The following is a 24894-nucleotide window of genomic DNA, read 5'->3' on the forward strand; positions in this document are numbered from 1 at the left end:
ACAATGAAGTGTAAAGCGTAAAAGTTTCTGACAGAAGCTGCGGGCCGCAGGCGTCCTGCTGCGTATAATACACATAAAATAGAGTAACTGACAATCATTTCCCTGCCAATAAGCCCAGTTATAGATGGACGGGAGCAGCAGAGTCTCAGGAGGGAAACAATGCAATTACTGTCAGCCCACACAGGAGGTTCAGGGGAAATTAAATGCTTACTGCTACTTACAAGCAGGGAAATGAGACACAAAAATGGAAATGTTTCCCATAATGGGAAGGAGGGCAGGGCCATTTAATGAAGTGGCCACAACTAACTGAAGCAAGAGAAAAATTCTTTCACATTGTCATTAACTTCAACTATTAAGTGACAACCAGAGATAAAAGTAAGTCCCTTTGGCTGCTCCCTTGTTTGCACTCGGGGTTGCCACAGCAAATCCAAGGTGGAGCTGCATGTTGAATTGGCACAAGTTTTACATCGGATGCCCTTCCTGACACAGAGAAATGTGGCAGTGGTGGGATTTGAACCGGGAGCCTTCTGCACTGAAACCAAGTGCACTAACCACTTGCCCAAAAGTTTGACTTCATATAAGATCACATCAAGGATTTTTGGATGGATTCTGCAGAGAAATGCTGGAGAGGAAGGATGTTTCTGTGTAGGCTCTCAGTTGTCCAGGTGGTTTCCATAGTAGAGAAGCTTGAATCTTCGACTGGACTGGGTTGATTGACGCGAGGACGTTTCACTTCAAATCGCAGAAGCTTCCTCAGCTAAAATTCTTGCTCTGGAAGTCTGACTTCTGTCCGACTCTTGTAGAGAAGAATGATTTCTTCTCTACAAGTGAAACGTCCTCGCGTCAATCAACCCAGTCCAGTCGAAGAGTCAAGCTTCTCTACTATGGAGAGGAAGGAGTTCAGTGTGCATGAACGAGCACAGGATATAACATGAGGAAACAAGCAAAAAGGAGATTACAGGAAACAGAGGTCAAGGGAGGATGAGAAGGAACCAGATGAGTGACATCAACAAAAAATGGGCGGAGTTGTTATGGGAGGCAGCAGCGAGACGTGCAAGTCTCTCTCTCACACACACACAGCTGTGGAATGCACCTCCAAAACAGGATAAACACCAAAACCTTTTCCTTTTATATGGCTGATTATTCACACACACACACACACACACACACACACACACACACACACACACACACACACACACACACACACACACACACACACACACACACACACACACACACACACACACACACACACACACACACACACACACACACACACACACACACAGAGCTGTGGAACGCACCTCCAGAACAGGATAAACACCAAAACCTTTTCCTTTTATATGGCTGATTATTCTATTGTTCAACGTGATTTGAACACTATATGTCTTGGAAATGTAACTCTTATTATTCTTTTACTTGAAGATTCTAAATGTTTAAGTCATCGATCGACATAGTAATACTGCCCACCACTTATGTCATGAACTGCTGACTGCTGATAAAAATGTGAATGTAAAGAAAAGTATCTGAGTTTTGGAAATAATTTTTAAAATTGAATGAAAATAAACTTGACCAGTCGTTCTCACTGTGTTCTGTGCAGCAACATGACCTTTAACCTTAGTGATATGAAATTTGGGGTTCCACAGGGGTCCATGTTAGCCCCCCTGCTTTTCTCCCTTTATATAGCACCCCTTGGGCACATACTGCAGCGCTTTGGGATTACCTTTCACTGCTATGCTGATGATACTCAGTTATACATGCTGATAACTGCTGGTAATCTCATCCACATAAAATCCTTAGAAGATTGCCTTGCATCAGTGAGAAGCTGGATGTCTATCAACTTCCTACTTTTAAACTCTGATAAGACTGAAATGATGGTTCTTGGTCCAGTGAGACATCGGCATCAGTTTGACCAGTTAACCCTTAGCCTAGGCTCATGTGTCATACATCACACTGACAAAGTGAGGAACCTTGGGGAAATTTTTGATCCTACATTGTCCTTTGATCTCCACATTAGAGATATTACAAGGAGTGCTTTCTTCCACCTGCGAAATATAGTGAAGATTCTTTCCATCCTGCTTATGGCTTATGCTGAGACCCTGATTCATGCGTTTGTCTCTTCTAGATTGGACTACTGCAATATTCTACAGTGAGGAAAATAAGTATTTGAACACCCTGCGATTTTGCAAGTTCTCCCACTTTGAAATCATGGAGGGGTCTGAAATTTTCATCTTAGGTGCATGTCCACTGTGAGAGACATAATCTAAAAAAAAAATCCGGAAATCACAATGTATGATTATTTTAATAATTTATTTGTATGTTACTGCTGCAAATAAGTATTCGAACACCTGTGAAAATCAATGTTAATATTTGGTACAGTAGCCTTTGTTTGCAATTACAGAGGTCAAACGTTTCCTGTAGTTTTTCACCAGGTTTTCACACACTACAGCAGGGATTTTGGTCCACTCCTCCATACTAGATCTTTCAGGTTTGGAGTTTCAGCTCCCTCCAAAGATTTTCTATTGAGTTCAGGTCTGGAGACTGGCCAGGCCACTCCAGGACCTTGAAATGCTTCTTACAGAGCCCCTCCTTAGTTGACCTGGCTGTGTGTTTGGGGTCATTGTCATGCTAAACATGGTAAGTGAAGTTGATTCCAAAAAGCTCTATTCTGGTCTCATGTGACCACATGACCTTCTCCCATGCCTCCTCTGGATCATCCAGATGGTCACTGGTGAACTTCAAACGGGTTTTCCTTACCACTGCTGCTCTGGGGGTTCGTAAGGTTAGACGTTACTTATGTGAAGCGCCTTGAGGCAACTCTGTTGTGATTTGGCGCTATATAAATTAAAATAAATTGAAATTGAAAAACTGTAAATAAAGTTTGGATTGTATTTATCTTTAAACCACGTCCTCCTTTCGTGAAGTTAAGACTACAAAAGTTTTGCATAATCTTGCTAACATATGCACACACTTGTGATCACATGACCACCTCAGTGTATGTAACAAAACATGAGGAAGGCGTCGGGCTGAAGACGGGTGCCGGTGTTCAGTAAACGTCTGTGCCACTTTCGGTGGAGAAGCAGAAAAAAGATTTTTGTCCAAAAATAGATTTCTGTTCACATGGAAACAAACTGAAGGAAAGAGAACACCACAGTGACTGGGAAGGAAGAAAAGAGAGAGGAGTAAAGATGTGGAAGAAAAAAATTAAAACAGAGGAGAAAGTGAAGAGCAGGAAGGGAGAGACGAGAGGAGAACATTTTGAAAGGAAAGATCAAGAAAATGAACAAATGACCAAAACATAGGAGAAAAGAACTGATAAGAAAGCTAAGGAGGAAAGAAGTAAATGATTAAGGAGTAGCAATCAGGACCCAAGGCAGGAGAGAAGTCAACAAGTAAGGAATTGTACAAAAGAAACCAAAGAAGAGAGGAAAAACCGAAGGAGGAGTGGGAAAAATAAGTATGTAGTGGAGATGAAGAAACCGGAGAGGAAAAAAAATGAGAAAAAAAGAAAGAGTGGAGGTGAGGATACAGGGGAGGAAGGAAGCATAGTAGGAGAAAAGGAAACATGGAAGCAGAGGCAATGAGGATACAGGAGGAAAAGAGAAAGGAATGGTGATGAAGAAAGAGGGAAGGAGGAAAGGAACCAAGGAAGCCAGAAGAAGAGAAAACAAGGAAAGACAGGTGAGTAGAAGAGAAAAAGGAGGCTATGTGAGGGAAGGAAGAAAAAGGTGAGCAAATTTACAATGAGGAAGGAAAACCATCATATTTAATAAACAACGAAAAGGAAGTAGGCATCCACCTGCCACTAATCTGTGTGTTTGATCCCAAACTGTGTCCCTGAGGAGCACTGAAGCTCCAATACGACCTGCCTGAATGAAAACTTTTAGACAAGGATAAGACAGCGGCTCGCGGTGGTCTGAGCGCTACCTGTCCAGGTCGTCACTGTCCTGCATGTTGAACAGCATGGATGGGATCAGCTTATCCATGTGCTGAGGCTCCCAGATGATGGCCTGTAGCTCGTCGTTCACCGTCTTCCTCACCACGCCCTGGAGACCTTTAATCCCTGCCACACGGATCCTGATCCACACACACGCACGCGCACACACACACACACACACACACACACACACACACACACAGTCACATATCTAAAACACAACCGCCACATTGTCCCAACATAGACGTATTGGCCTCAGAAATGGAAGGGGGGGGTGGCAAATATGGAAAAATGGCAAACAAGTGACTTCAGCTGTTCCCTTGTTTTCACTCAGTCACCCCAGCAGATCCATGGTGGATCTCAACATTACATGGAGAAATGTGGCAGAGGTGGGGTTTGAACCGGGAACCTTCCACACTGAAACCAAGCGCATTAACCACTTGGCCAGACAAATTAAAATAATAACAATAAACCAAAAGTTTGACTATCTCATGAGTTATAATTAAAATGTTTTCTATCCAGCAATTATGACTCATTCATAATTTCTGAGTTTTATCTCATAATCATTACTTATAAAGTTAGAATACTGTGCTACGTACCATTGTTGTTGGAAAGACCTCTTTGGAACACCAGCGGCTGTGCGTGTTTCTCCAGGTAACACTGGAGTTGCTTCAGGAAGGGCATCCAGCGTAAAACCAATGCGGATCTATCCGCTGTGGTGACCCTGAACAAAACAGGAGCAGCCGAATGGACAACAACAGCAATCGTTGTTGTTGGAACTTGGGGGGGACAAGTCCCAACTTGCCAGATTTCCTGACTTGGAATTCTGACTTGAATGTCCATTCCATTTTTCTGTCAGAGTTCATTTTTTCATTTGAGTACAATGGAATGCACCACATGCGTACTTGTGCTGCGTTCAATTGCATGTTGGAAGTCAAGTTGATAATTCAGAGTTGGTATTACTGATGTCCAGTCTAAATATATTTCGCTGCATCTCGTCAGGAAAACCTGAATACCTGCACTGTTTATACGGCTGGGGACATGGAGCTCCTTTGAGCAACATTTCCATCCACCATCTTGGAAGGGGGATTGTCACGAGTATGCAAACTGCCGCTGAACTGACAGCAACACCAAGATCCACAACTCAAGTCAACAACAGTTTGATACATTTACTGCAGAAACCTGACATCAAACAAAAGTAGAAATTAATGAAAATGTAATTCTGCTTACTGCTCATTGTGTGAACTGCCACACTGCTGTGCGTTCCCAAACACTTACTGAGTGTTGTTAGAAGGAAAGGTGATGTAACACAGTGGTAAACATACCACTGTCCCAGGTTTTTTGAAACGTGTTGCAGGCATCCATTTCAAAATGAGCAAATATTTGCACAAAAACAATAAAGTTTATCAGTTTGACATTAAATATCTTGTCTTTGTGGTGTATTCAATTGAATATACAGTGGGGTAAAAAGTATTTAGTCAGCCCCTGATTGTGCAAGTTCTCATACTTAGAAAGATGAGAGAGGTCTGTAATTTTCATCATAGGTACACTTCAACTGTGAGAGACAAAATGAGAGAAAAAAAAAAATCCAGGAAATCACATTGTAGGATTTTTTTTAAAGAATTTATTTGCAAATTATGGTGGAAAATAAGTATTTGGTCAATAACAAAAGGTCAACTCAATACTTTGTTACATAATCTTTGTTGGCAATGACAGAGGTCAAACGTTTCCTGTAAGTCCTCACCAGGTTTGCACACACTGTAGCTGGTATTTTGGCCCATTCCTCCATGCAGATCTCCTCTAGAGCAGTGATGTTTTGGGGCTGTCACTGGGCAACACATACTTTCAACTCCCTCCACAAATTTTCTATGGGGCTGAGGTCTGGAGATGGGCTTGGCCACTCCAGGACCTTGAAATGCTTTTTACGGAGCCACTCCTTCATTGCCCGAGCAGTGTGTTTGGGATCATTGTCATGATGGAAGACCCACCCACATTGCATCTTCAATGCTCTCACTGATGGAAGAAGGCTTTGGCTTAAAATCTCACGATACATGGCCCCGTTCATTCTTCCGTTAACACGGATCAGTCGTCCTGTCGGCTTTGCAGAAAAACAGCCCCAAAGCATGATGTTTCCACCCCCATGCTTCACAGTAGGTATGGTGTTCTTGGAATGCAACTCAGCATTCTTCTTCCTCCAAACACGACGAGTTGAGTTTTTACCAGAAAGTTCTGTTTTGGTTTCATCTGACCACATGATATTCTCCAAATCCTCTTCTGGATCATCCATATGCTCTCTGGCAAACTTCAGACAGGCCTGGACATGTTCTGGCTTAAACAGAGGGACATGCCTGATGCTGCTGATTTGATTCTGGATTTTTTTTTCTCATTTTGTCTCTCATAATTGAAGTGTATCTATATTGAAAATTACAGACCTCTCTCATCTTTCTAAGTAGGAGAACTTGTACAATCAGGGGCTGACTAAATACTTTTTATCCCACTGTAGGTTGAAGATGACTTGCAAATCATTGTATTCTGTTTTTATTTACATTTTACACAATGTCCCAACTTCACTGGAATTGGGGTTGTACTTTGAGGTAAAAAAAAAAAATAAATAAATAAAAATCCATAATTGTTATCTTTTTCTGATGATGCTGACCGAACGGTCCCCCTAAAAATTGGTCCACTCTGCCTTCACTGTGCATGCGTCTTTTCTGAGTGTCACCAGCGATTCACTGATTAGCACTTTGTTTGAGCTTAAAACTGCACTCCAGTCATCATCTAATAAAAGACGTGGGAGTGATCACAGTGCCGCAGCAGCACACATCATTTTGGAGCATCAGTAGAGACTCACCAATTATCACCTCGTTTCTGTTTAAAACAGATTTTAGAATCAGTTAAGAGGTTTTATTTTGTCATCTGATGGTTAATAATTACATTATTCCCTTTGATTGCTTTGGGTGTAGAGAGTCAGACTCAGATGTGCATCTGTGGTCCGAAATGACGCATGCGGAGTGAAGGCACGATTTTTAGGGGGAGACTGTTCAGTCAGTGACACCAGCTCGAGCGAAGACTGGCTTCCTCTAGATTTGCTACAAAGGGAGGAATTTCATGTTTAATCAAATCAATTTTATTTATATAGCGCCAAATCACAACAAACAGTTGCCCCAAGGCGCTTTATATTGTAAGGCAAAAGCCATACAATAATTACATAAAAACCCCAACGGTAAATGACCCCCTGTGAGCAAGCACTTGGCGACAGTGGGAAGGAAAAACTCCCTTTTAACAGGAAGAAACCTCCAGCAGAAACAGGCTCAGGGAGGGGCAGTCTTCTGCTGGGACTGGCTGGGGCTGAGGGGAGAGAATCAGGAAAAAGACATGCTGTGGAAGAGAGCAGAGATCAATCACTAATGATTAAATGCAGAGTGGTGCATACAGAGCAAAAAGAGAAAGAAACACTCAATGCATCATGGGAACCCCCCAGCAGTCTAAGTCTATAGCAGCATAACTAAGGGATGGTTCAGGGTCACCTGATCCAGCCCTAACTATAAGCTTTAGCAAAAAGGAAAGTTTTAAGCCTAATCTTAAAAGTAGAGAGGGTGTCTGTCTCCCTGATCCGAACTGGGAGCTGGTTCCACAGGAGAGGAGCCTGAAAGCTGAAGGCTCTGCCTCCCATTCTACTCTTACAAACCCTAGGAACTACAAGTAAGCCTGCAGTCTGAGAGCGAAGCGCTCTATTGGGGTGATATGGTACTATGAGGTCCCTAAGATAAGATAGGGTACCTGATTATTCAAAACCTTATAAGTAAGAAGAAGAATTTTAAATTCTCTCTCCTTCTAGTCCCGGTCAGTACTCTAGCTGCAGCATTTTGAATTAACTGAAGGCTTTTCAGGGAACTTTTAGGACAACCTGATAATAATGAATTACAATAGTCCAGCCTAGAGGAAATAAATGCATGAATTAGTTTTTCAACATCACTCAGACAAGACCTTTCTAATTTTAGAGATATTGCGCAAATTCAAAAAAGCAGTCCTACATATTTGCTTAATATGCACATTGAAGGACATATCCTGATCAAAAATGACTCCATGATTTCTCACAGTACTACTAGAGGTCAGGGTTATTTATATAGCACCAAATCACAACAGTTGCCCCAAGGCGCTTTATATTGTAAGGCAAAGCCATACAATAATTACGGAAAAACCCCAACGGTCAAAATGACCCCCTGTGAGCAAGCACTTGGCGACAGTGGGAAAGCTGGGTATCATCTGCGTAACAATGAAAATTTAAGCAATGCTTTCTAATAATACTGCCTAAGGGAAGCATGTATAAAGTGAATAAAATTGGTCCTAGCACAGAACCTTGTGGAACTCCATAATTATCCTTAGTCTGTGAAGAAGATAAATTATAAATTATAAATAAATTATAAATGCTAATGCTAATGTTAAGCTAGCACAGTTCACTGTCAAACAGTAAAATTTTAGCATTTGTATGTATAATTATTAAAATAATCAGTTAATCATGAAAACAGCCATAAGCGGGAACCCTTATGGCTGCTGATTATTTTTCTTTCTGTTTTCCACAACTGACAGTAATTAACAGTATGAGCATTGATGCGGTGGTAGTGGGGCAGGTGCATGCCTCTGGCTTGGATTTGATCCTATAAGAGAACGTCCATTTGAGAAATCCTCTATGGCCGAAGAGACTTGCCATCAGACACAATAATGACATGCAGACAGGAGCAGCGATGTTTCCAGCATCCCTGGGACTCACCACGTGCATGCTCACAGTCAGACAAATGAAAATGGACTTTTCTGTAATGCAAAAATATGTTGTTGCACACACGAGCCTCGGCTGTGGCAGTGTCACTCTGATGGCAGGGACCACAGGCTCCAGGTTCTGTCTCAGCAGTCTGCTGATCTGCATTAGACACACAGGGCAGGCATCGCGGTGAGGCTCACTGCTGTGTCAAAGCCTCACCTCAGCACCTCCACCACTGAGCTATTTATACCTTCTTAACATTTCACCCGACAGCCACAGACGCTCTCTGGGTTTGCATAAAAACAATATGAAAGTAATACTGTGAACCTCATCCTGAACTATGAAGCTAAAAGTGTTGATGCAAAATACAAAATCTGTACTGTGCACAATTTGTCCAATCACAGAGAAGCCTATAACTTCTTCTGTGTTGTCTGGGTGTCTTGGTGGCTTTCCTCACTCTTCTCCTTGCAAAGTCACTCTGTTCTTGAAACTGTCAACTCCATGCAGATTTACCATAGAGTGCCATACTGTTTGTATTTCTTTGTGATGGATGTAAATAAAGTCCAAGACATTCAGTGGCAGCTTCACCATCAGAGAGCCTCGTCCACAACTACCACAAAAGACTTCCAGCTGTTATTCATGTTAAATGGAGCAATACACGGTATTAAGAATAGGGGGATGTAGACTTTTGATCAGGGTCATTTGGGTAGTTTCTGTTGTCATTATGATCTAAAAAGAGTAAACAGTTGTTTGACAATAAATAGTTTCACCCAACCACTAACCATCAGTGAACAACAACAACAAAAAAGTTTTGTGTTGTGGAAAAAAAAAAAAAAAAAAAAAAAAAAAAAAAAAAAAAAAAAAAAAAATCTGCCAGGGCATGTAAACTCTTGAACACAACTGTAAATCGGTTTAGCTGTATGGGCAGATTTGTGGAAAAAGGTCTTCTTTGTTGGACCACTGTGGAGAGCATCCTCTGTCAGGACATGACTGTATGGTATAACAGCTGCACAGCAGAGAACAGAAAAGACTTGGCTCGGGTTGTGAGGACAGCCCAGAGGATCACTGGCACTGAGCTTCCTGTCCTGGATGCTGTGTATGCTGGATATCTGCAGAGGAGAACCACCAAGATCTCCACTGACCAAACACACCCCGGACAACATCTGTTTGGTCCGCTCCCATCAGGTAAGCGATTCAATAACATCAAACCCCGGACTAGTAGATTGAGGAACAGCTTTTTCCCCAGAGCTGTAGCCTCCATTACACCCCCCCCCCCCCCCCCCCCGCCCCCACTCTCATACTCACCAGCTTCAGCTGCAGTCTGAGCCACTGACTATTGTACCAACTGGATTTTAAACAGTTATAGACAGTGCAATTTTTGCATCTCACTTTACACTGTAAATAAAGGCATGCACAGTGAAGGCAGATGTCATGATGTCTATTGTTGTCTTATGTACCTTATTGCTCTTATATTTTATTTTTATTTATTTTAGTTTAATATCTAATCATTGCTGCTACTGACTGGTTGTCACTAACGAAGTTTCATTGTTTATTACAATGACAAAGTCTCTCTCTCTCTCTCAAACAACATTAGTGATGTACTGATTTTTTTGGCCTTTAATTCAATGGGTCCTTTAATACTGATTGTCTGCCAATAATCATGAGCAAGCTGTCATTTTCAAAACATGCAACACACACACGGAAAGGCAAAATACATTGTGGGAAATGTAGTTTGGGTTTTCACACAGCCTACAGTAAAGTTTCATTTCAATGTCCGACAACCTGAGTGTTACTTAAACAGTGATTCATGAAGCATTTCATCAGTCACATGCTTTGAAATCCATGACCTCCGCTTGTGAAATATGAACCAGGAGCAGACATTTAAATCTGTATATGATGGATGTTGTTCAACGTGAAGAGCAGCAGTGGGAATTAAAGCTGTTGCCCTCGACGGATCTGACGTTGGCGAGATCGACTCCGATTTCACATCTTCATACATTATAAACCCGCATTTATAAAGGCAGAGAGTAAACATGGACTCAAAAAATGCACACGTGGACAAAATTGTTGGTACCCCTATATTTTATGTACACATTTTAATATATGGTCATAAATAAATGCAAACAAAGAAATTTTGTGTAAGTCTTTTTAAAATGTCCAAAGTTATTTTGGCAACAAGGACAAAACAAAATGCTTTTATAAAGTGAAACCAAAAATCCTGCCATAAAAATGTATAACAGACACAATTAATGGCAAAATTTGTTTTGTTTGCATTTATTTCTGACCACATATTAAAATGTACATATAGATAAAATACAGGGGTACCAATAATTTTGTCCATGTGTGTACGAGTCATTAAGATGTACTGTCAGATTACATAAAAATCCAGCATAAAATTGTATTTGTAAATTTACTCATTTATTCATTCATTTTCTGCTGCTTATCCAGGTTGTGGTGGCAAGACCAAGCAGCTCATCCCAGACTTCCCCATCCTTGGCCAAGTTCTGTAACTCTTCTTGGGGACTTTAAATTCAGATCAGCACAAAATCTGGGTCATTATGCAATTCATACCACTGACAGGTTTCAACAATAAAACTAAAGAATCAAAAATCTTACAACATTAAACTGAAGAAACACCAGCTGAAAAAAGGTTTCTTCTTCTTGAGATGACTGCTGAGCGGCCCATATTTTGTGGACAATTTCTTAGCCAAGGTCATCAGTGACAGTCTCCTCACCTGGTTCGGATATCTGGGTCGTCATGAGTAGAATGACACATGGCGCTGAACTGGGAGACGAAGAAGTCATAGCGGCGATGGTAGGAGGGTGTGTCCTCCTCAATGTTGGCAAACTTGACAAACTAGAAACAAAAGAAATAAAGTTATTAACTTAGATGACTAACTTTACTGAAAGAGAATATACTTTATTTTTCGGGCTCTAACTCACATTAACTTGTTTTGGGAAATCCTGCAACTTAAATTCTTAAAGCGACTTGAACATTAAAAAAATACTGCAGTCAACTATGACTACAAGATGGCACCGTCAACATGTGTAACAAGCTGCTGTTGAATGAATGAGGTATTCATTCAGCAGGTAAATGAATGAGGTACTGTGGTATGAGGTAAATGAGGTACAGTGATTCACAATCTGGAGCAGAAGGTGTCAGTATTGCACCATTAAGCTGGGTACCACATTCTGTCTTAGAGAAAGAATAAATTTAAGAAATCATGCTCTCAATCTGAACGACCATGCTCTGGAATAAAAAGAGGGAACATAACTTTTACTACTTGAAAGTCCACTACTGTGGACCATGTGAGACAAGAAGAACAGACAGCTCTAATCTAAGTGTTCATATTATAAGCAAGAGTCATATCCCCAGGTCTCCACAAATCAGTAATACAAAGTGTCAGGGGATCATCCAAGTACAACCTTATGTTAAATATGAATGAAACTGTCAACTGGTTCTTGAGATATTGTGCTAACAAGAATGACAATAATATCTTTAATATGACCCTGAAATTGACCCCAAGGTCACCATAATCAACTGGTGTCCGGGGATCACCCAAGTACAACCTTATGTTAAATATAAATGAAATTGGTCAACTGGTTCTTGAGATATCGCACTAACAAGTGAAAACGGATGGATGTACTTCATAACGGGGGGATAACAAAGCGATAATGCGCAGTTTATATATTTAATTACACTGAAGACTTGCTTTGCTTATGATCATCTATTCAGTGGCAAGAAGAAGCAGTTTACTCTGGTCTTGTGCCTCATACAATGACATTAATTAGCTTGTTAGCATCTGATCAGTACTAAGGTGTGTTTGCATTATAAACTGCATTTAGTTTCCTTCCCACTGTCGCCAAGTGCTTGCTCACAGGGGGTCGTTTTGACCGTTGGGGTTTTTACGTAATTATTGTATGGCCTTGCCTTACAATATAAAGCGCCTTGGGGCAACTGTTTGTTGTGATTTGGCGTTATATAAATAAAATTGATTGATTGATTAAAAACAACCGGTTTACTTGTGTTTTGTTAATTTAAAACCAATAAAGGTAGCAGATAGCTACTTTCAGGGGCTGGAGCCAGATCAGTGGTCAGCCTTGGTGGTTGCCATTCAGAGTGGGTCAAAAAGCTGATGGTGACGTGTGGTTCCCAAACCAGATGTGAAATTACAACCCCTGGGAAAAATTATGGAATCACCGGCCTCAGAGGATGTTCATTCAGTTGTTTAATTTTGTAGAAAAAAAGCAGATCACAGACATGACACAAAACTAAAGTCATTTCAAATGGCAACTTTCTGGCTTTAAGAAACACTATAAGAAATCAGGAAAAATAATTGTGGCAGTCAGTAACGGTTACTTTTTTAGACCAAGCAGAGAGAAAAAAATATGGAATCACTCAATTCTGATGGAAAAAATGATGGAATCATGAAAAACAAAAGAATGCTCCAACACATCACTAGTATTTTGTTGCACCACCTCTGGCTTTTATAACAGCTTGCAGTCTCTGAGACATGGACTTAATGAGTGACAAACAGTACTCTTCATCAATCTGGCTCAACTTTCTCTGATTGCTGTTGCCAGATCAGCTTTGCAGGTTGGAGCCTTGTCATGGACCATTTTCTTCAACTTCCACCAAAGATTTTCAATTGGATTAAGATCTGGACTATTTGCAGGCCATGACATTGACCCTATGTGTCTTTTTGCAAGGAATGTTTTCACAGTTTTTGCTCTATGGCAAGATGCATTATCATCTTGAAAAATGATTTCATCATCCCCAAACATCCTTTCAATTGATGGGATAAGAAAAGTGTCCAAAATATCAACGTAAACTTGTGCATTTATTGATGATGTAATGACAGCCATCTCCCCACTGCCTTTACCTGACATGCAGCCCCATATCATCAATGACTGTGGAAATTTACATGTTCTCTTCAGGCAGTCATCTTTATAAATCTCATTGGAACGGCACCAAACAAAAGTTCCAGCATCATCACCTTGCCCAATGCAGATTTGAGATTCATCACTGAATATGACTTTCATCCAGTCATCCACAGTCCACGATTGCTTTTCCTTAGCCCATTGTAACCTTGTTTTTTCTGTTTAGGTTTTAATGATGGCTTTCGTTTAGCTTTTCTGTATGTAAATCCCACTTCCTTTAGGCGGTTTCTTACAGTTCGGTCACAGACGTTGACTCTAGTTTCCTCCCATTCGTTCCTCATTTGTTTTGTTGTGCATTTTCAATTTTTTGCTTTAAGTTTTCCGTCTTGACGCTTTGATGTCTTCCTTGGTCTACCAGTATGTTTGCCTTTAACAACCTTCCCATGTTGTTTGTATTTGGTCCAGAGTTTAGACACAGCTGACTGTTAACAACCAACATCTTTTGCAACATTGCGTGATGATTTACCCTCTTTTAAGAGTTTGATAATCCTCTCTTTTGTTTCAACTGACATCTCTCGTGTTGGAGCCATGATTCATGTCAGTCCACTTGGTGCAACAGCTCTCCAAGGTGTGATCACTCCTTTTTAGATGCAGACTAACGAGCAGATCTGATATGATGCAGGTGTTAGTTTTGGGGATGAAAATTTACAGGGTGATTCCATAATTTATTCCTCAGAATTGAGTGAGTCCATATTTTTTTTCCCTCTTCTTGGTCTAAAAAAAGTAACCGTTACTGACTGCCACAATTATTTTTCCTGATTTCTTATAGTGTTTCTTAAAGCCAGAAAGTTGCCATTTGAAATGACTTTAGTTTTGTGTCATGTCTGTGATCTGCTTTTTTTCTACAAAATTAAACAACTGAATGAACATCCTCCGAGGCCGGTGATTCCATAATTATTGCCAGGGGTTGTAAAACCAAGTGTGGAAATGTTTCCTGGAAATGAGTTATAATGTTCAATGTGAGGAGTACCACAAGGTTAACGTTTATTTATTTAGTTAAGCTAAATTGCAACAAAAAATAAGTAAATAAACATATGAAGCTTGTATGAAAGGTGTATTTGGTCTTTTATCAATAATATGAGGAAAGCAGTGAAACTGAAAAAAAAATTGCATTCTATAAGTAACACCTGTCTGTGCAGACCAATAAATGGAAATGTTTTTTACGTGGTGTTTTAGTTCCTTGATGCTCGGCACTGGTTGGAATTAAGACGCCATAAGGTTAGCTGTAGGAAGCAGGGGTAGTGGACGAATGGTAGTGCACTTCGTGGCAGTGCAGAAGGCTCCTGGTTCAAACCCCACCCCTGCCACATTTCTCCATGTAATCTGGAGTTGCATCAGGAAGGGTATCCAGTGTAAAAATCAACATGCAGACCCACGTAAATCTGCTGTGCCGACCCCAAGCGAAAACATGGGAGCAGCCGAAGAGACTTGCTTTTTAAGGTTAGTTGTAGTACTCGAGTCTGGTCTGTCTCGAGACTATCTTTCCACTACCTCAGCCTCGTCTTGGAATTGAAAGCAATTGTACTCAATCTTGACTTGATCTCAGAATAGTTTAAGTAAACAATAAAAAATATTAGATTAACAATTATTAATACACTAATATAAGCTGTCCAATATCTATCTCAGAAACTTTTTCAACATGATCAGTTTTGCTATACTGTTTTTATACCCCGAGCAGCGCTTGTGCCACGAGGCAGGGCATATAGCATCCGGGCTGTCCATCCGTCCGTCTGTCCGTCCTGACGTCGGTCCGTCCGTTAATTTGTTCACCGCAACGTAGTTCGACACCTACTGCTCACAAAAACTTCAGTTTTGGTGGGTACATGCCTTGGAGGAGTACTTCGCACGGGTTCGAAGTCCGGGGACCTTGACCTACTTTTGAAGGTCACCAATGGTAACAACTTCATATTTGATGGGTACATGCTCTGGAGTCGGGCTGAAACGATTACTCGAATAACTCGAATAATTCGATTACAAAAATGATCGAGGCAAATTCTGTGCCTCGAAGCTTCATTTAACGTTGTAGTACATATGCCAGGCCTGTGTGTGCCGCTGTAGCGTCCCCAGAAAAACAACAGAAGAAGGCTAACAGCTAATAATTTAGCCCTTAAAGCTACCGCTTTCCAATGCGACAGAGTAATATAAAGCCTTTTAAGAGAAAGACGGACCACACTGATCATCTGAAATAGACTTACTGTGCATTTAAAGTGAAGCAGTGTGTTTGTTTGTTTAAAAAACACACGGTCTGCTCGACGTGGTGAGTGACGGCCGGGTACCCACAGTCGAAGCCGGCTGCTGTCTGTTTTGTTCAGACTCGCGCTGACTGAGTGTTTCGCTTTTTAATTTTCGTTTTTTTGGGGGGCAACACACAATTCATCACAAACACGGTAACTTAAAAAAAAAAAAAAAAAAAAAAAAAAAAAAACAGTGACTGCAAGGCTTGCATGTTCAACCTCCAGCTGAAATGCATCTGCTGAATCAAAGAGAAAGAGGGATAAAAAAAAAAAATCACGTAGGGACCCAGTCCACCAACCTTTAAAAATAATAAAAAAAAAAAACAAAAAAAACAAAATGGTTAAATATTACAAGTTGGGGGGGAAAAAAACAAAGTCACATCCCATCGCCATTTCAGCAAAATGTCAAGACTTTGGCACAGTGCCACTGCTTAGGAAGAGCCCTGGACTATTGATGTTTAAAAACACAAAATTACTTTTTACCCGATTACTCGATTCCCCAGAATAATCAATAGAATACTCAATTACTAAAATAATCAATTGCTGCAGCCCTACTTTGAAGGAGTACTTCGCATGGGTTCGAAAGCCGGGGACCTTGACCTACTTTTCAAGGTCACCAATGGTCATAACTGTCAAATCCTTCACCTGAAATTTGTTTGCTGCAATGTACCTCGGCATCTATTGCTCACAAAAACTTCATATTTGGTGGATACATGCCTTGGAAGAGTACTTCGCATGGGTTCGAAGGCCGGTGACCTTGACCTACTTTTGTAGGTCACCAATGGTAACAACTATTATATCATTCGCGCAACGTAGCTCGGCACCTTTTGCTCGCAGAAACTTCATATTTGGTGGGTACATGCCTTGGAGTACTTCGCATGGGTTCAATGGCCGGGGACGTTGACCTACTTTTCAATGTCACCAGTGGTCACAACTGTCACATCCTTTGCCTGAAATTTGTTCGCTGCAATGTACCTCAGCACCTATTGCTTGCAAAAACTTCGTATTTGGTGGGTACATGTCTTGGAGGGGTACTTCGTATGTGTTCGAAGGCCGGTGACCTTGACCTACTTTTAAAAAATTATTTGCATTTGTTCGAAGGCTACTGACTTTTTATGGTCACTGTTGGCCACATCCTCTAAATAAATATGTCAATCTCCAATTTTTACCAAATACCTATCCCACACATGTACATATTACTGCATTTTACATGGAAAATAGTACTGCGCGCGGGACATTTCGTGATGAATGTCTGTAGTTTTTTTTTTTTTTATTACCTTTTGACCTCATACAGTGCTCAGGCGCCTCAGTGGACTCATCTGTTAAACTCCTGAAGTTTGTGGATGATACGACCATCACTGGTCTCATCCGGGATGGTGATGAGGCTGCATCATGGAGCTGTATATGAGTACTAGAGAGCGCAGTCCCAATGCTGCACACTAAATGAAAATGTTCCTTCATGGACAGCGACATGACGCCTCCTAACCGGGCAAAATATTGATGAAGTACCCGGATGTTAATGCATTTTCAATGGAGATTCGCGACTGAACACACTCAGAAAAATGCTCGCAAAACACGTGTTAAAATGCCATTTTGACCTGGATATCGAGCCAGTAAAATGAATTTACATTAAATTATGTCAGAAAGGTATTAAACCTACTCCGACACCCACACATTCCCAAATATTAGTGTTGAAAGTTACACGGATCTGCGTTGTTAAGCTACGCTGCTAGGCTGAGCTGCTGCTGTGTTCAACACAGCGCGGCTCCTAAAACATTACAATATATATATATATATATATATATATCAATCAATCAACTTTTTTCTTATATAGCGCCAAATCACAACAAACAGTTGCCCCAAGGCGCTCAATATATATATATATATATATATATATATATATATATATATATATATATATTAGATTTTTACACAATTATCCTTTATTGACTGAGTTTCATTCATGAAGTCAGTGGTGTGGGTACGTACACATCTCTGTGTGTGAGTGTGGCTGAGAGCGGCACAGCGCGGGTCATTATAATCTCATTATTTTAAGGTGCAAATTAAAAAAAAATCCCCCGTCTTGTCAAACAATTTTAATCACTAACGACAAGTATTTTAACTAGACATTGGTCTAGCAGTGGAAAATATCAACTAGACATAAGTGAAGAGTTAATGGTCCATGTCATCGGGTGACACAGGTACGGCAGGAGACATACAGCTGTTTATCATTCAAACATCACGGACAAAGTGACAAGAAGAACCAAAAGCACTTACTTATGGAAGGAAATATTTGTCTCCCTTGTTCCTCTGTTTGTGGCTTTGCCAACATGCGCAGCTTTCCGGCATATTCCACCTGTTTCTTGACAAGACTAAGTAAACTTCTATGCACGCAAATCACTAACTTGCACGGAATTAACATGGCAATCATGCCTCCTTTTTGGCACACGGCTCAGCGCTACTGCGCTCTCTAGTTCTTTTATACAGCTCCATGGACTGCATACAGACAGGAGGTGGAACAGGAGGTGGAGGTGGTCCTCTGGTGTGGTCAGAACAACCTGGAGCTGAACCCGTTCAAGACTGTGGACATGACAGCAGACTTCAGGAGGAACCCACCATCACCCTCCCATCCTCAACAACACTGTGCCTACTGTGGACACTTTCGGGTTCCTGGGATTCGCCATCTCCCAAGATCTGAAGTGGACCTCCCAAATACACTCCAAATTCAAATTTATTAATTTATATACCACCAATTCTCGGTGAGATCGCCTCAAGGTGCTTCATACAGCATAATAAAAACTGAGAAAACTGATTTAAAAATGTAAAAACACAGTAAAAAGACAAAACCATATAAGAACACAAGAATAAAAACACATCATAACACAATAAAACAAGGAAAACAAATGAGTCTTTAAACGTGATTTAAAAGTGTCATTCCACAGAGCTGGGGCACGGTAAGAGAAAGCTCTATGACCAGCAGACTTTTTATTCACTCTGGGGACACAAAAAAGTCCTGCAGGGCCCGAGCTGGTACATAGGGCCTTACCAGGTCAGCCAGATAGGGAACAATGAACAATTGTCCATGATCAATTTTATAAGCTAATAACAGTACCGTCAAATCTGATCTTACAGTGAAAGGAAGGCAGTGTAGGGATGCCAAAATGGGCATAATGTGGCCAAACCTTTGACACTTTGTATCAAAAGTCTGGCAGCAGCATTTTGAACCAGTTGAACAACCCGAATACTGGACTGCAGTAAACCAGAAAATAGAGCATTACAATAGTCCAGTCTCAAAGAGACAAATGCATGAATCAAAGTCTCAGCATCAGCCATAGACAAGTATTTTTTTTTGCTTTCATTATTGCACCAGTGACACCAGATCAAATTACTTGTATGTGAGAACTTAATTGGCAATAAATCTGATTCTGATTTTGATTAGACAATCAAATCAGTCCAGGCTCAGCTCTTTTTCAAACAAGACAATTAGGGGTTATATTGTTTTTTGCTTTTTTTTTTTTGCTTTTTTTTTTTAAGTATGCAATCCCACTCAAAAACTTAAACTGTCAATATGACAGAAAAACTCTGTCTTACAGGATTAAAGGTACAGTGTGTCATTTTTGAAGAGAGCAAATGCTATGTCCATCAAATATTAATGTGTTTTTAAACTTTTAAACATTATTTATTTTATTAACTTAGACAGAAACATGCAACAAAGAACTTTGATATTACAACATAAGCGTCTTTTTTTGTCTATTATTCTTGCTTTCAATGCATCTAAAACCAGTCAAAATGACTCGCAACGCGTGCCGCCTCGGGTGATAATTGTCAAGAGCACTGCTATACTAAAAATGTCTGGGGCGAACCCTGCATTACAACACAGCCAAAAATACGCCATAACAAATGCCATGTTGTCAGTTATTACGGCAAAAATTAAAGACTTTCTCTTCGTCTACTTTGTCTAATTTCTCTTTTATTTTTAAATATGTTTATCTCCTTGTTGATTGTAGGCATTTTATGCTCCTATTACAGGACAGCAATGGTAGCGCAGTGGTAAAGTTTACGTTTGTTAATCAGAGCTTTTGTAAATTGCAGGTTCGAATCCCGTGGGTGGAATGTTTTTTTAATTTTTGTTTCTCCACAGCAGTCCAGTGGCCCCTGACAGTCATAATCAGGAAGCCATTCTACAATCCCCATTGGTCGACAGTTTGTTTAAACAGATAATGCACACAAACTTTGAAAACAATTTGAAAGCAACTTTCAGACATGGTGGCACCTGCAGTTTTTCACAGCAAATTGTTTATGTCTGCTGGAGTCGACAGCCCTAACGATCTGCTGCCTCTGGTGTCCCGAGTCAGGTAATGATGACGAAGGTCTTCGCAGCCCAGTAACGGTCAGACTGGGACTTTCTTTCTGCAGCCTCAGTGTTGCTGAAGCATCATCAAATTCTGACTCGACTGCTGCCTGAAGCTTTACAAACAGAAAATGCTTATAAGTTTAATTATTTTATTGTATGGAGTTCCAACTTCATAGCAACATGGAAAAAAAAAAAAATCCACCATCTTCTCTTCTCAGGTCTTCAGCACATTTTGTGAAAGTAATGGATGACGCATAAATGCATAATGCATCAAGAATAAACTGTGTTCATATTTTTTTCAACACATTTTGGCATGTACTGCATTTTTGAGACAATAAGTCATGTTTGTTCTGTTTTTTTTTTACTAGTTGGGGCAGTCCTGAAGCAATTCATATGTTAAAAACATACTGGCACCATCTAATGTTATGGACTGTAGTCTGGATATCAGTTCTGTAAAGCTAATGCTATGATGGCACAGGTCTACATGTGATGGAAGCCAGCAGGAGTCGCCATGCATATAGTAGCCAATAAGCCTCACTCCCCCAACAGCTAAAGGACTCTCTGGCTCCTCAGGCCAGAGCCCAACTGGACAGAGTGTCCACCTCTCAGGCCAGAGACTGGGAGTTTGCAATGAGATCCTGTGATTCACATTCCAGAGCAGAAGGTGGTAGTAACGCACCATTAGGCTGGATGCCAACTGCCATAAAACAAGATCTGAATGAGAGAGACACTTTGAGTCATATAAAACAAAAAAAATTAAGAAATCCTGCTCTCAGACTGAATGACCACAATTTCGAATCAAAAGAGTGAATGTAATGTTTATACTACCTTTGAACACTTGGTTGGACTGTGTGAAGCAACAGGAGGACAGCAAGCCAAATCCAAGATAAGTGTTGGTGTTACAAATAATTCGCTGGATGTTTACCTCACCTTTAATCATCTGTTCAGTGATGACAAGTAGCATTTTATTTGTGTTTTGTGCCTTGTACAATAACGCTCAGGTTGCTTCCCCAGCCTGGGTTGGGGAAGTAACACAGATTGATACTATTGAGGCTAATGACTAAAAATGTGTTCAGACTTAAGAATATTATAATTCATTTGAGAAGTTTTAATCTTAAAGGTGGACCCAAAATAAAAAAAAACAAAAAAAACAAACAATCATTTAGAAATTAAGTCAATAAGCTAGTTAACAAGTCAAGAACCAACTCTATTGGCTGTGAATAAAATAGGGAATGTAACGAGTAACGACAAGTTTCACTGTTAGACAATTTGTCTAATAAAATTAATGTACAGATCACTTTGGGGAGAAAATTCTTGGCAGAAGAAACACGGTGGAGACTAACGCATTTACACAGAGACAACACAAAAATAAAAACGGTTCATGCTGTTGAACTGACGGGCGCTGCATTAAAAATGGTAACTCCCCCCCAGAAATTTTTTTCTTTATTTTTTTAAATGGTGCATTTTAGTGCATTCTGGTAGATTCTTTACACACAATTCTCAGAGAAATCTGTGTTCTCACTTGTATTTGGACAAGATATTGATTTTCTTCTATGTAAAAAGTGCATCTTTGCAAGAAAAGTTGCATACAGTGATATTTACCAATTTTTATGGTACCACCATAACCCAATATATCATTCTATAATAAGACCACCAAATGGATCTGTTTAAATAATTTTATATGTAATAATAAAAGCTTCAGATCAGTGACCATTCTCTACATCAAAATACGAGATCAAATAAAAGTCAACTATGATTTATACATATTTTGCTTTTTCTGCCAATGATGCATACTTTCTCTGATTGAATAGTTACCAACTTCAAAGTATCTGTCAGAAAATGATGGGGTTCAAATTTTAACACTGCTGCCCCCATCTTCAAGGTGGCAAAATATTAGTACAGGGGGAAAATTTGAAATTGAGTCAAACTGTGTTTTAATGTACACTAACAGATTGGGAAAAGTATATGCGTATATTTGGCTCGGTTCCAACGTTTAGTTAAAGCGGTATAGCCCCATAATGGTTCAAGGTCATCCTGGGATAAAATTTACCCAATGCTCAAATTTTGTTGAAATTGCTGACAATTTGTTCATGTCTCATAGGATCCAAAAATGTACTATTTTACAGTGTGTGGCATTTGGTTGGATAATTAAATGGCGAAATGTATCAAGGGTCTACATGGTCTACGGAGGTCACCAAGACTTTCCCTGGATATTGCAAATGGTGACATCACCAAATCAGTTAAAATGGTTTTTCTGCTTTAGTATGACAAGAGGAATCATTCAAACAATGGTGAAGTGTTTAATTTGATGGGGAAGGGGCTGGTCTCTTCAGAATCAGAAGCAGAATAGCCTTTAAGCCATTGTCACAACCCGCCGTACTTGCACATGCGTGCAGTCTACTCGCAAAAAAATCTGGAGATCCGTACATTGTAAGTACTGCCTCCTTACGGTTTTGGGAGCACGCAGACACGCCGCAGAGGTTTTAGTGCATGCAGAACGTTCGCTGCGGTCGAGCTGCGGATTCACCAGGAGCACGGGGGGGGGGGGGGGGGGGGTGCGTTGACGTACTCCCTCCTTGCTCTTGCTACTGCCTCCCCACGTTTTTGTGAAAATGTGGGGAGGCCCACACACGGTGGGTTGTGACCAGGGCTTCACTCACCAAGTACCTACAAGAATACAAGGAATTTGACTCCGATTTGAACTGTACTCTCTTTGTACGAGCCTGTATAAATATACACTAAAAGTAAATGCTAACATACAAATTAATTAAATATGATAAGTGAATCAAACTCAGTTTTCATCAATCTGTTATGAACACTACTTTTAAATAAGTATGGAGTAATCTGAGGTTGGAAAACATGCTTTACTTGATGTATCCCAGTTCCAAATTAGAAAAAAAAAATCTTTTTGTGTACTCTGGGCATTCTTTCAGACATGCGCAGATCTGCCTCATCTACTTAGCGCATTCCTGAAACTGCCCACATTCTCACCCGCACATGTCTACAGTGAGCCCATGTTTGGACCAGTGCTCTCTTCCACCTGTTTGTCAGTTATCGTTAGTGTTGTGGGATTGCTTGTGCTTGCCACACTGATTTGGTAAGTAAATATTTTACTTACTTTACTTTGGTAGACTGTCGAGTTGTCTTGCTGTAGTGTAGTACCGGGTGCTTGCCAGGGAGGCGTGCCAATTAAATTTGATTCAAATATCACTGGTAGCAAGCATGCTAAATTGGGCCGTGACAGTAACTTCAACACTTTTGGAAACAAATGTCGGCTACAGTTTATTGTAGACTAATACTCTGTTTTGGCAAAATTTAGCATTTTGAATTCAAAGTCCTGTTGAGAGACAGGGCCCGTAACTTTTCTGGGCAGCTGGAGAGATTTTGTGGCGTATCCTAGCCAGACATTTGCAAGCTAGCTTGCACTACATTTTTACAAATTCATACTGAGGGACAGGTGAAATTGACACGGTGGTTGGGACAGGTGTACAAACGAAGTGAGACGCTAGAAATGTGGACGCTTCAGATACGTTTGAAATGCTTTTTCAAATAGTCCCTTACCAAAAAATAGTACTGATAAGTATATAAAAAGTAAACTGGAAGTATACTTGAAACATACTTGCATGTACTACTTTTTGGTAAGGGGTGCCCGGAAAAAAAGGAGAACAAGTGAAGAGGAGATGTGCAATGGGGGCAGGTGTGTGTGTGTGTGTATAAAATCGACGAGAGGGGCGAGTTTGGGAGAGAAGCATGTGGAGAAAGATTAATGCATACGTAGCTGGAGGTCAAGTGTGCAGACTTTTTTTCTTTGCTCGTATATGGGTGTATTTTAACATCTCTGGAAGCAGAGAAAAACCCTCATTTCTCAATAACGGTAAAAGATAGCAAAATCATGTAAATACAAGATTTGTAGGTCAAAGTTGGACCAATTTTAAAGTTAAAATAAAATTTGTAGCTAAAATAGAAGCAGTGACAGTTCAAAAAGGTTTAATCACTTGAATATTTATCTCTGTCTGCCTACATGAGTGATCCCCTCACAGCTGCACGTGCACGTGTCAGACACACTGTTACCAGCTCACATGAAGTCAAATGAATGTAGATGGGCAATTCTATGGTAACGGAATTACAACAGCAGCAAACCTGGACATATGGCATCTAACCATGACAGATTAGCTCAGATTGTAATTCCATTACTGTAGAATTACCCAGATGTGCCATTTGAATTGATCAACCTGCAGATACTTCTCATCCTCACTCACCAGAGAGTACATCACCAAAACTGACCAGTTTACCTGGATGTCCTGACTTTCCAAATAAAAGCCCCAAACTCCTTCAAAATAAAAGTCCTTGATTCTTACAAATGACCATGAAAGCTTCAAAATGGACAATTTATTAATATTTAAATGGGCCAGAGACCATGACTGGGCCTACCCCAACAGGAGTGTGAGGTCCCAACCAATGCTACTTCCAGCTTTATTTTGAAATTATTGCCTTAATTTTGTGTTCTTTTTCACTATCCCCCTTTCAGGCTGAAGCAGATGGTAAACTGGCCACACACAGCCCAATCTCAGCAATTACAGGTATTCACCTAATGCCTCATATACTGAACAATCAATCATTCAATATTTGTATTTGTTTCGTGGGTTGGGGTAACCAACAGACATAC

At 40.4% G+C, this 24894-nt stretch overlaps 1 protein-coding gene across 3 annotated transcripts in view; it reads right to left on the bottom strand.

Annotated features, from left to right (window-relative positions):
• efr3a (EFR3 homolog A (S. cerevisiae)) overlaps positions 1-24894 on the bottom strand; it is a 240982-nt gene that overhangs the window by 85566 nt on the left and 130522 nt on the right. For all 3 annotated transcript variants that reach the window (XM_034182373.1, XM_034182372.1, XM_034182374.1), the window contains 2 exons: positions 11435-11556; positions 3931-4080 (listed from right to left, as the gene is read on the bottom strand). In XM_034182373.1, the coding sequence (XP_034038264.1) occupies positions 3931-4080; positions 11435-11556 (272 nt within the window). The remainder of the gene's footprint in view (positions 1-3930; positions 4081-11434; positions 11557-24894) is intronic.

The sequence above is a fragment of the Thalassophryne amazonica genome, chromosome 12 (assembly GCF_902500255.1).
Source record: "Thalassophryne amazonica chromosome 12, fThaAma1.1, whole genome shotgun sequence".
NCBI lineage: Eukaryota > Metazoa > Chordata > Actinopteri > Batrachoidiformes > Batrachoididae > Thalassophryne > Thalassophryne amazonica.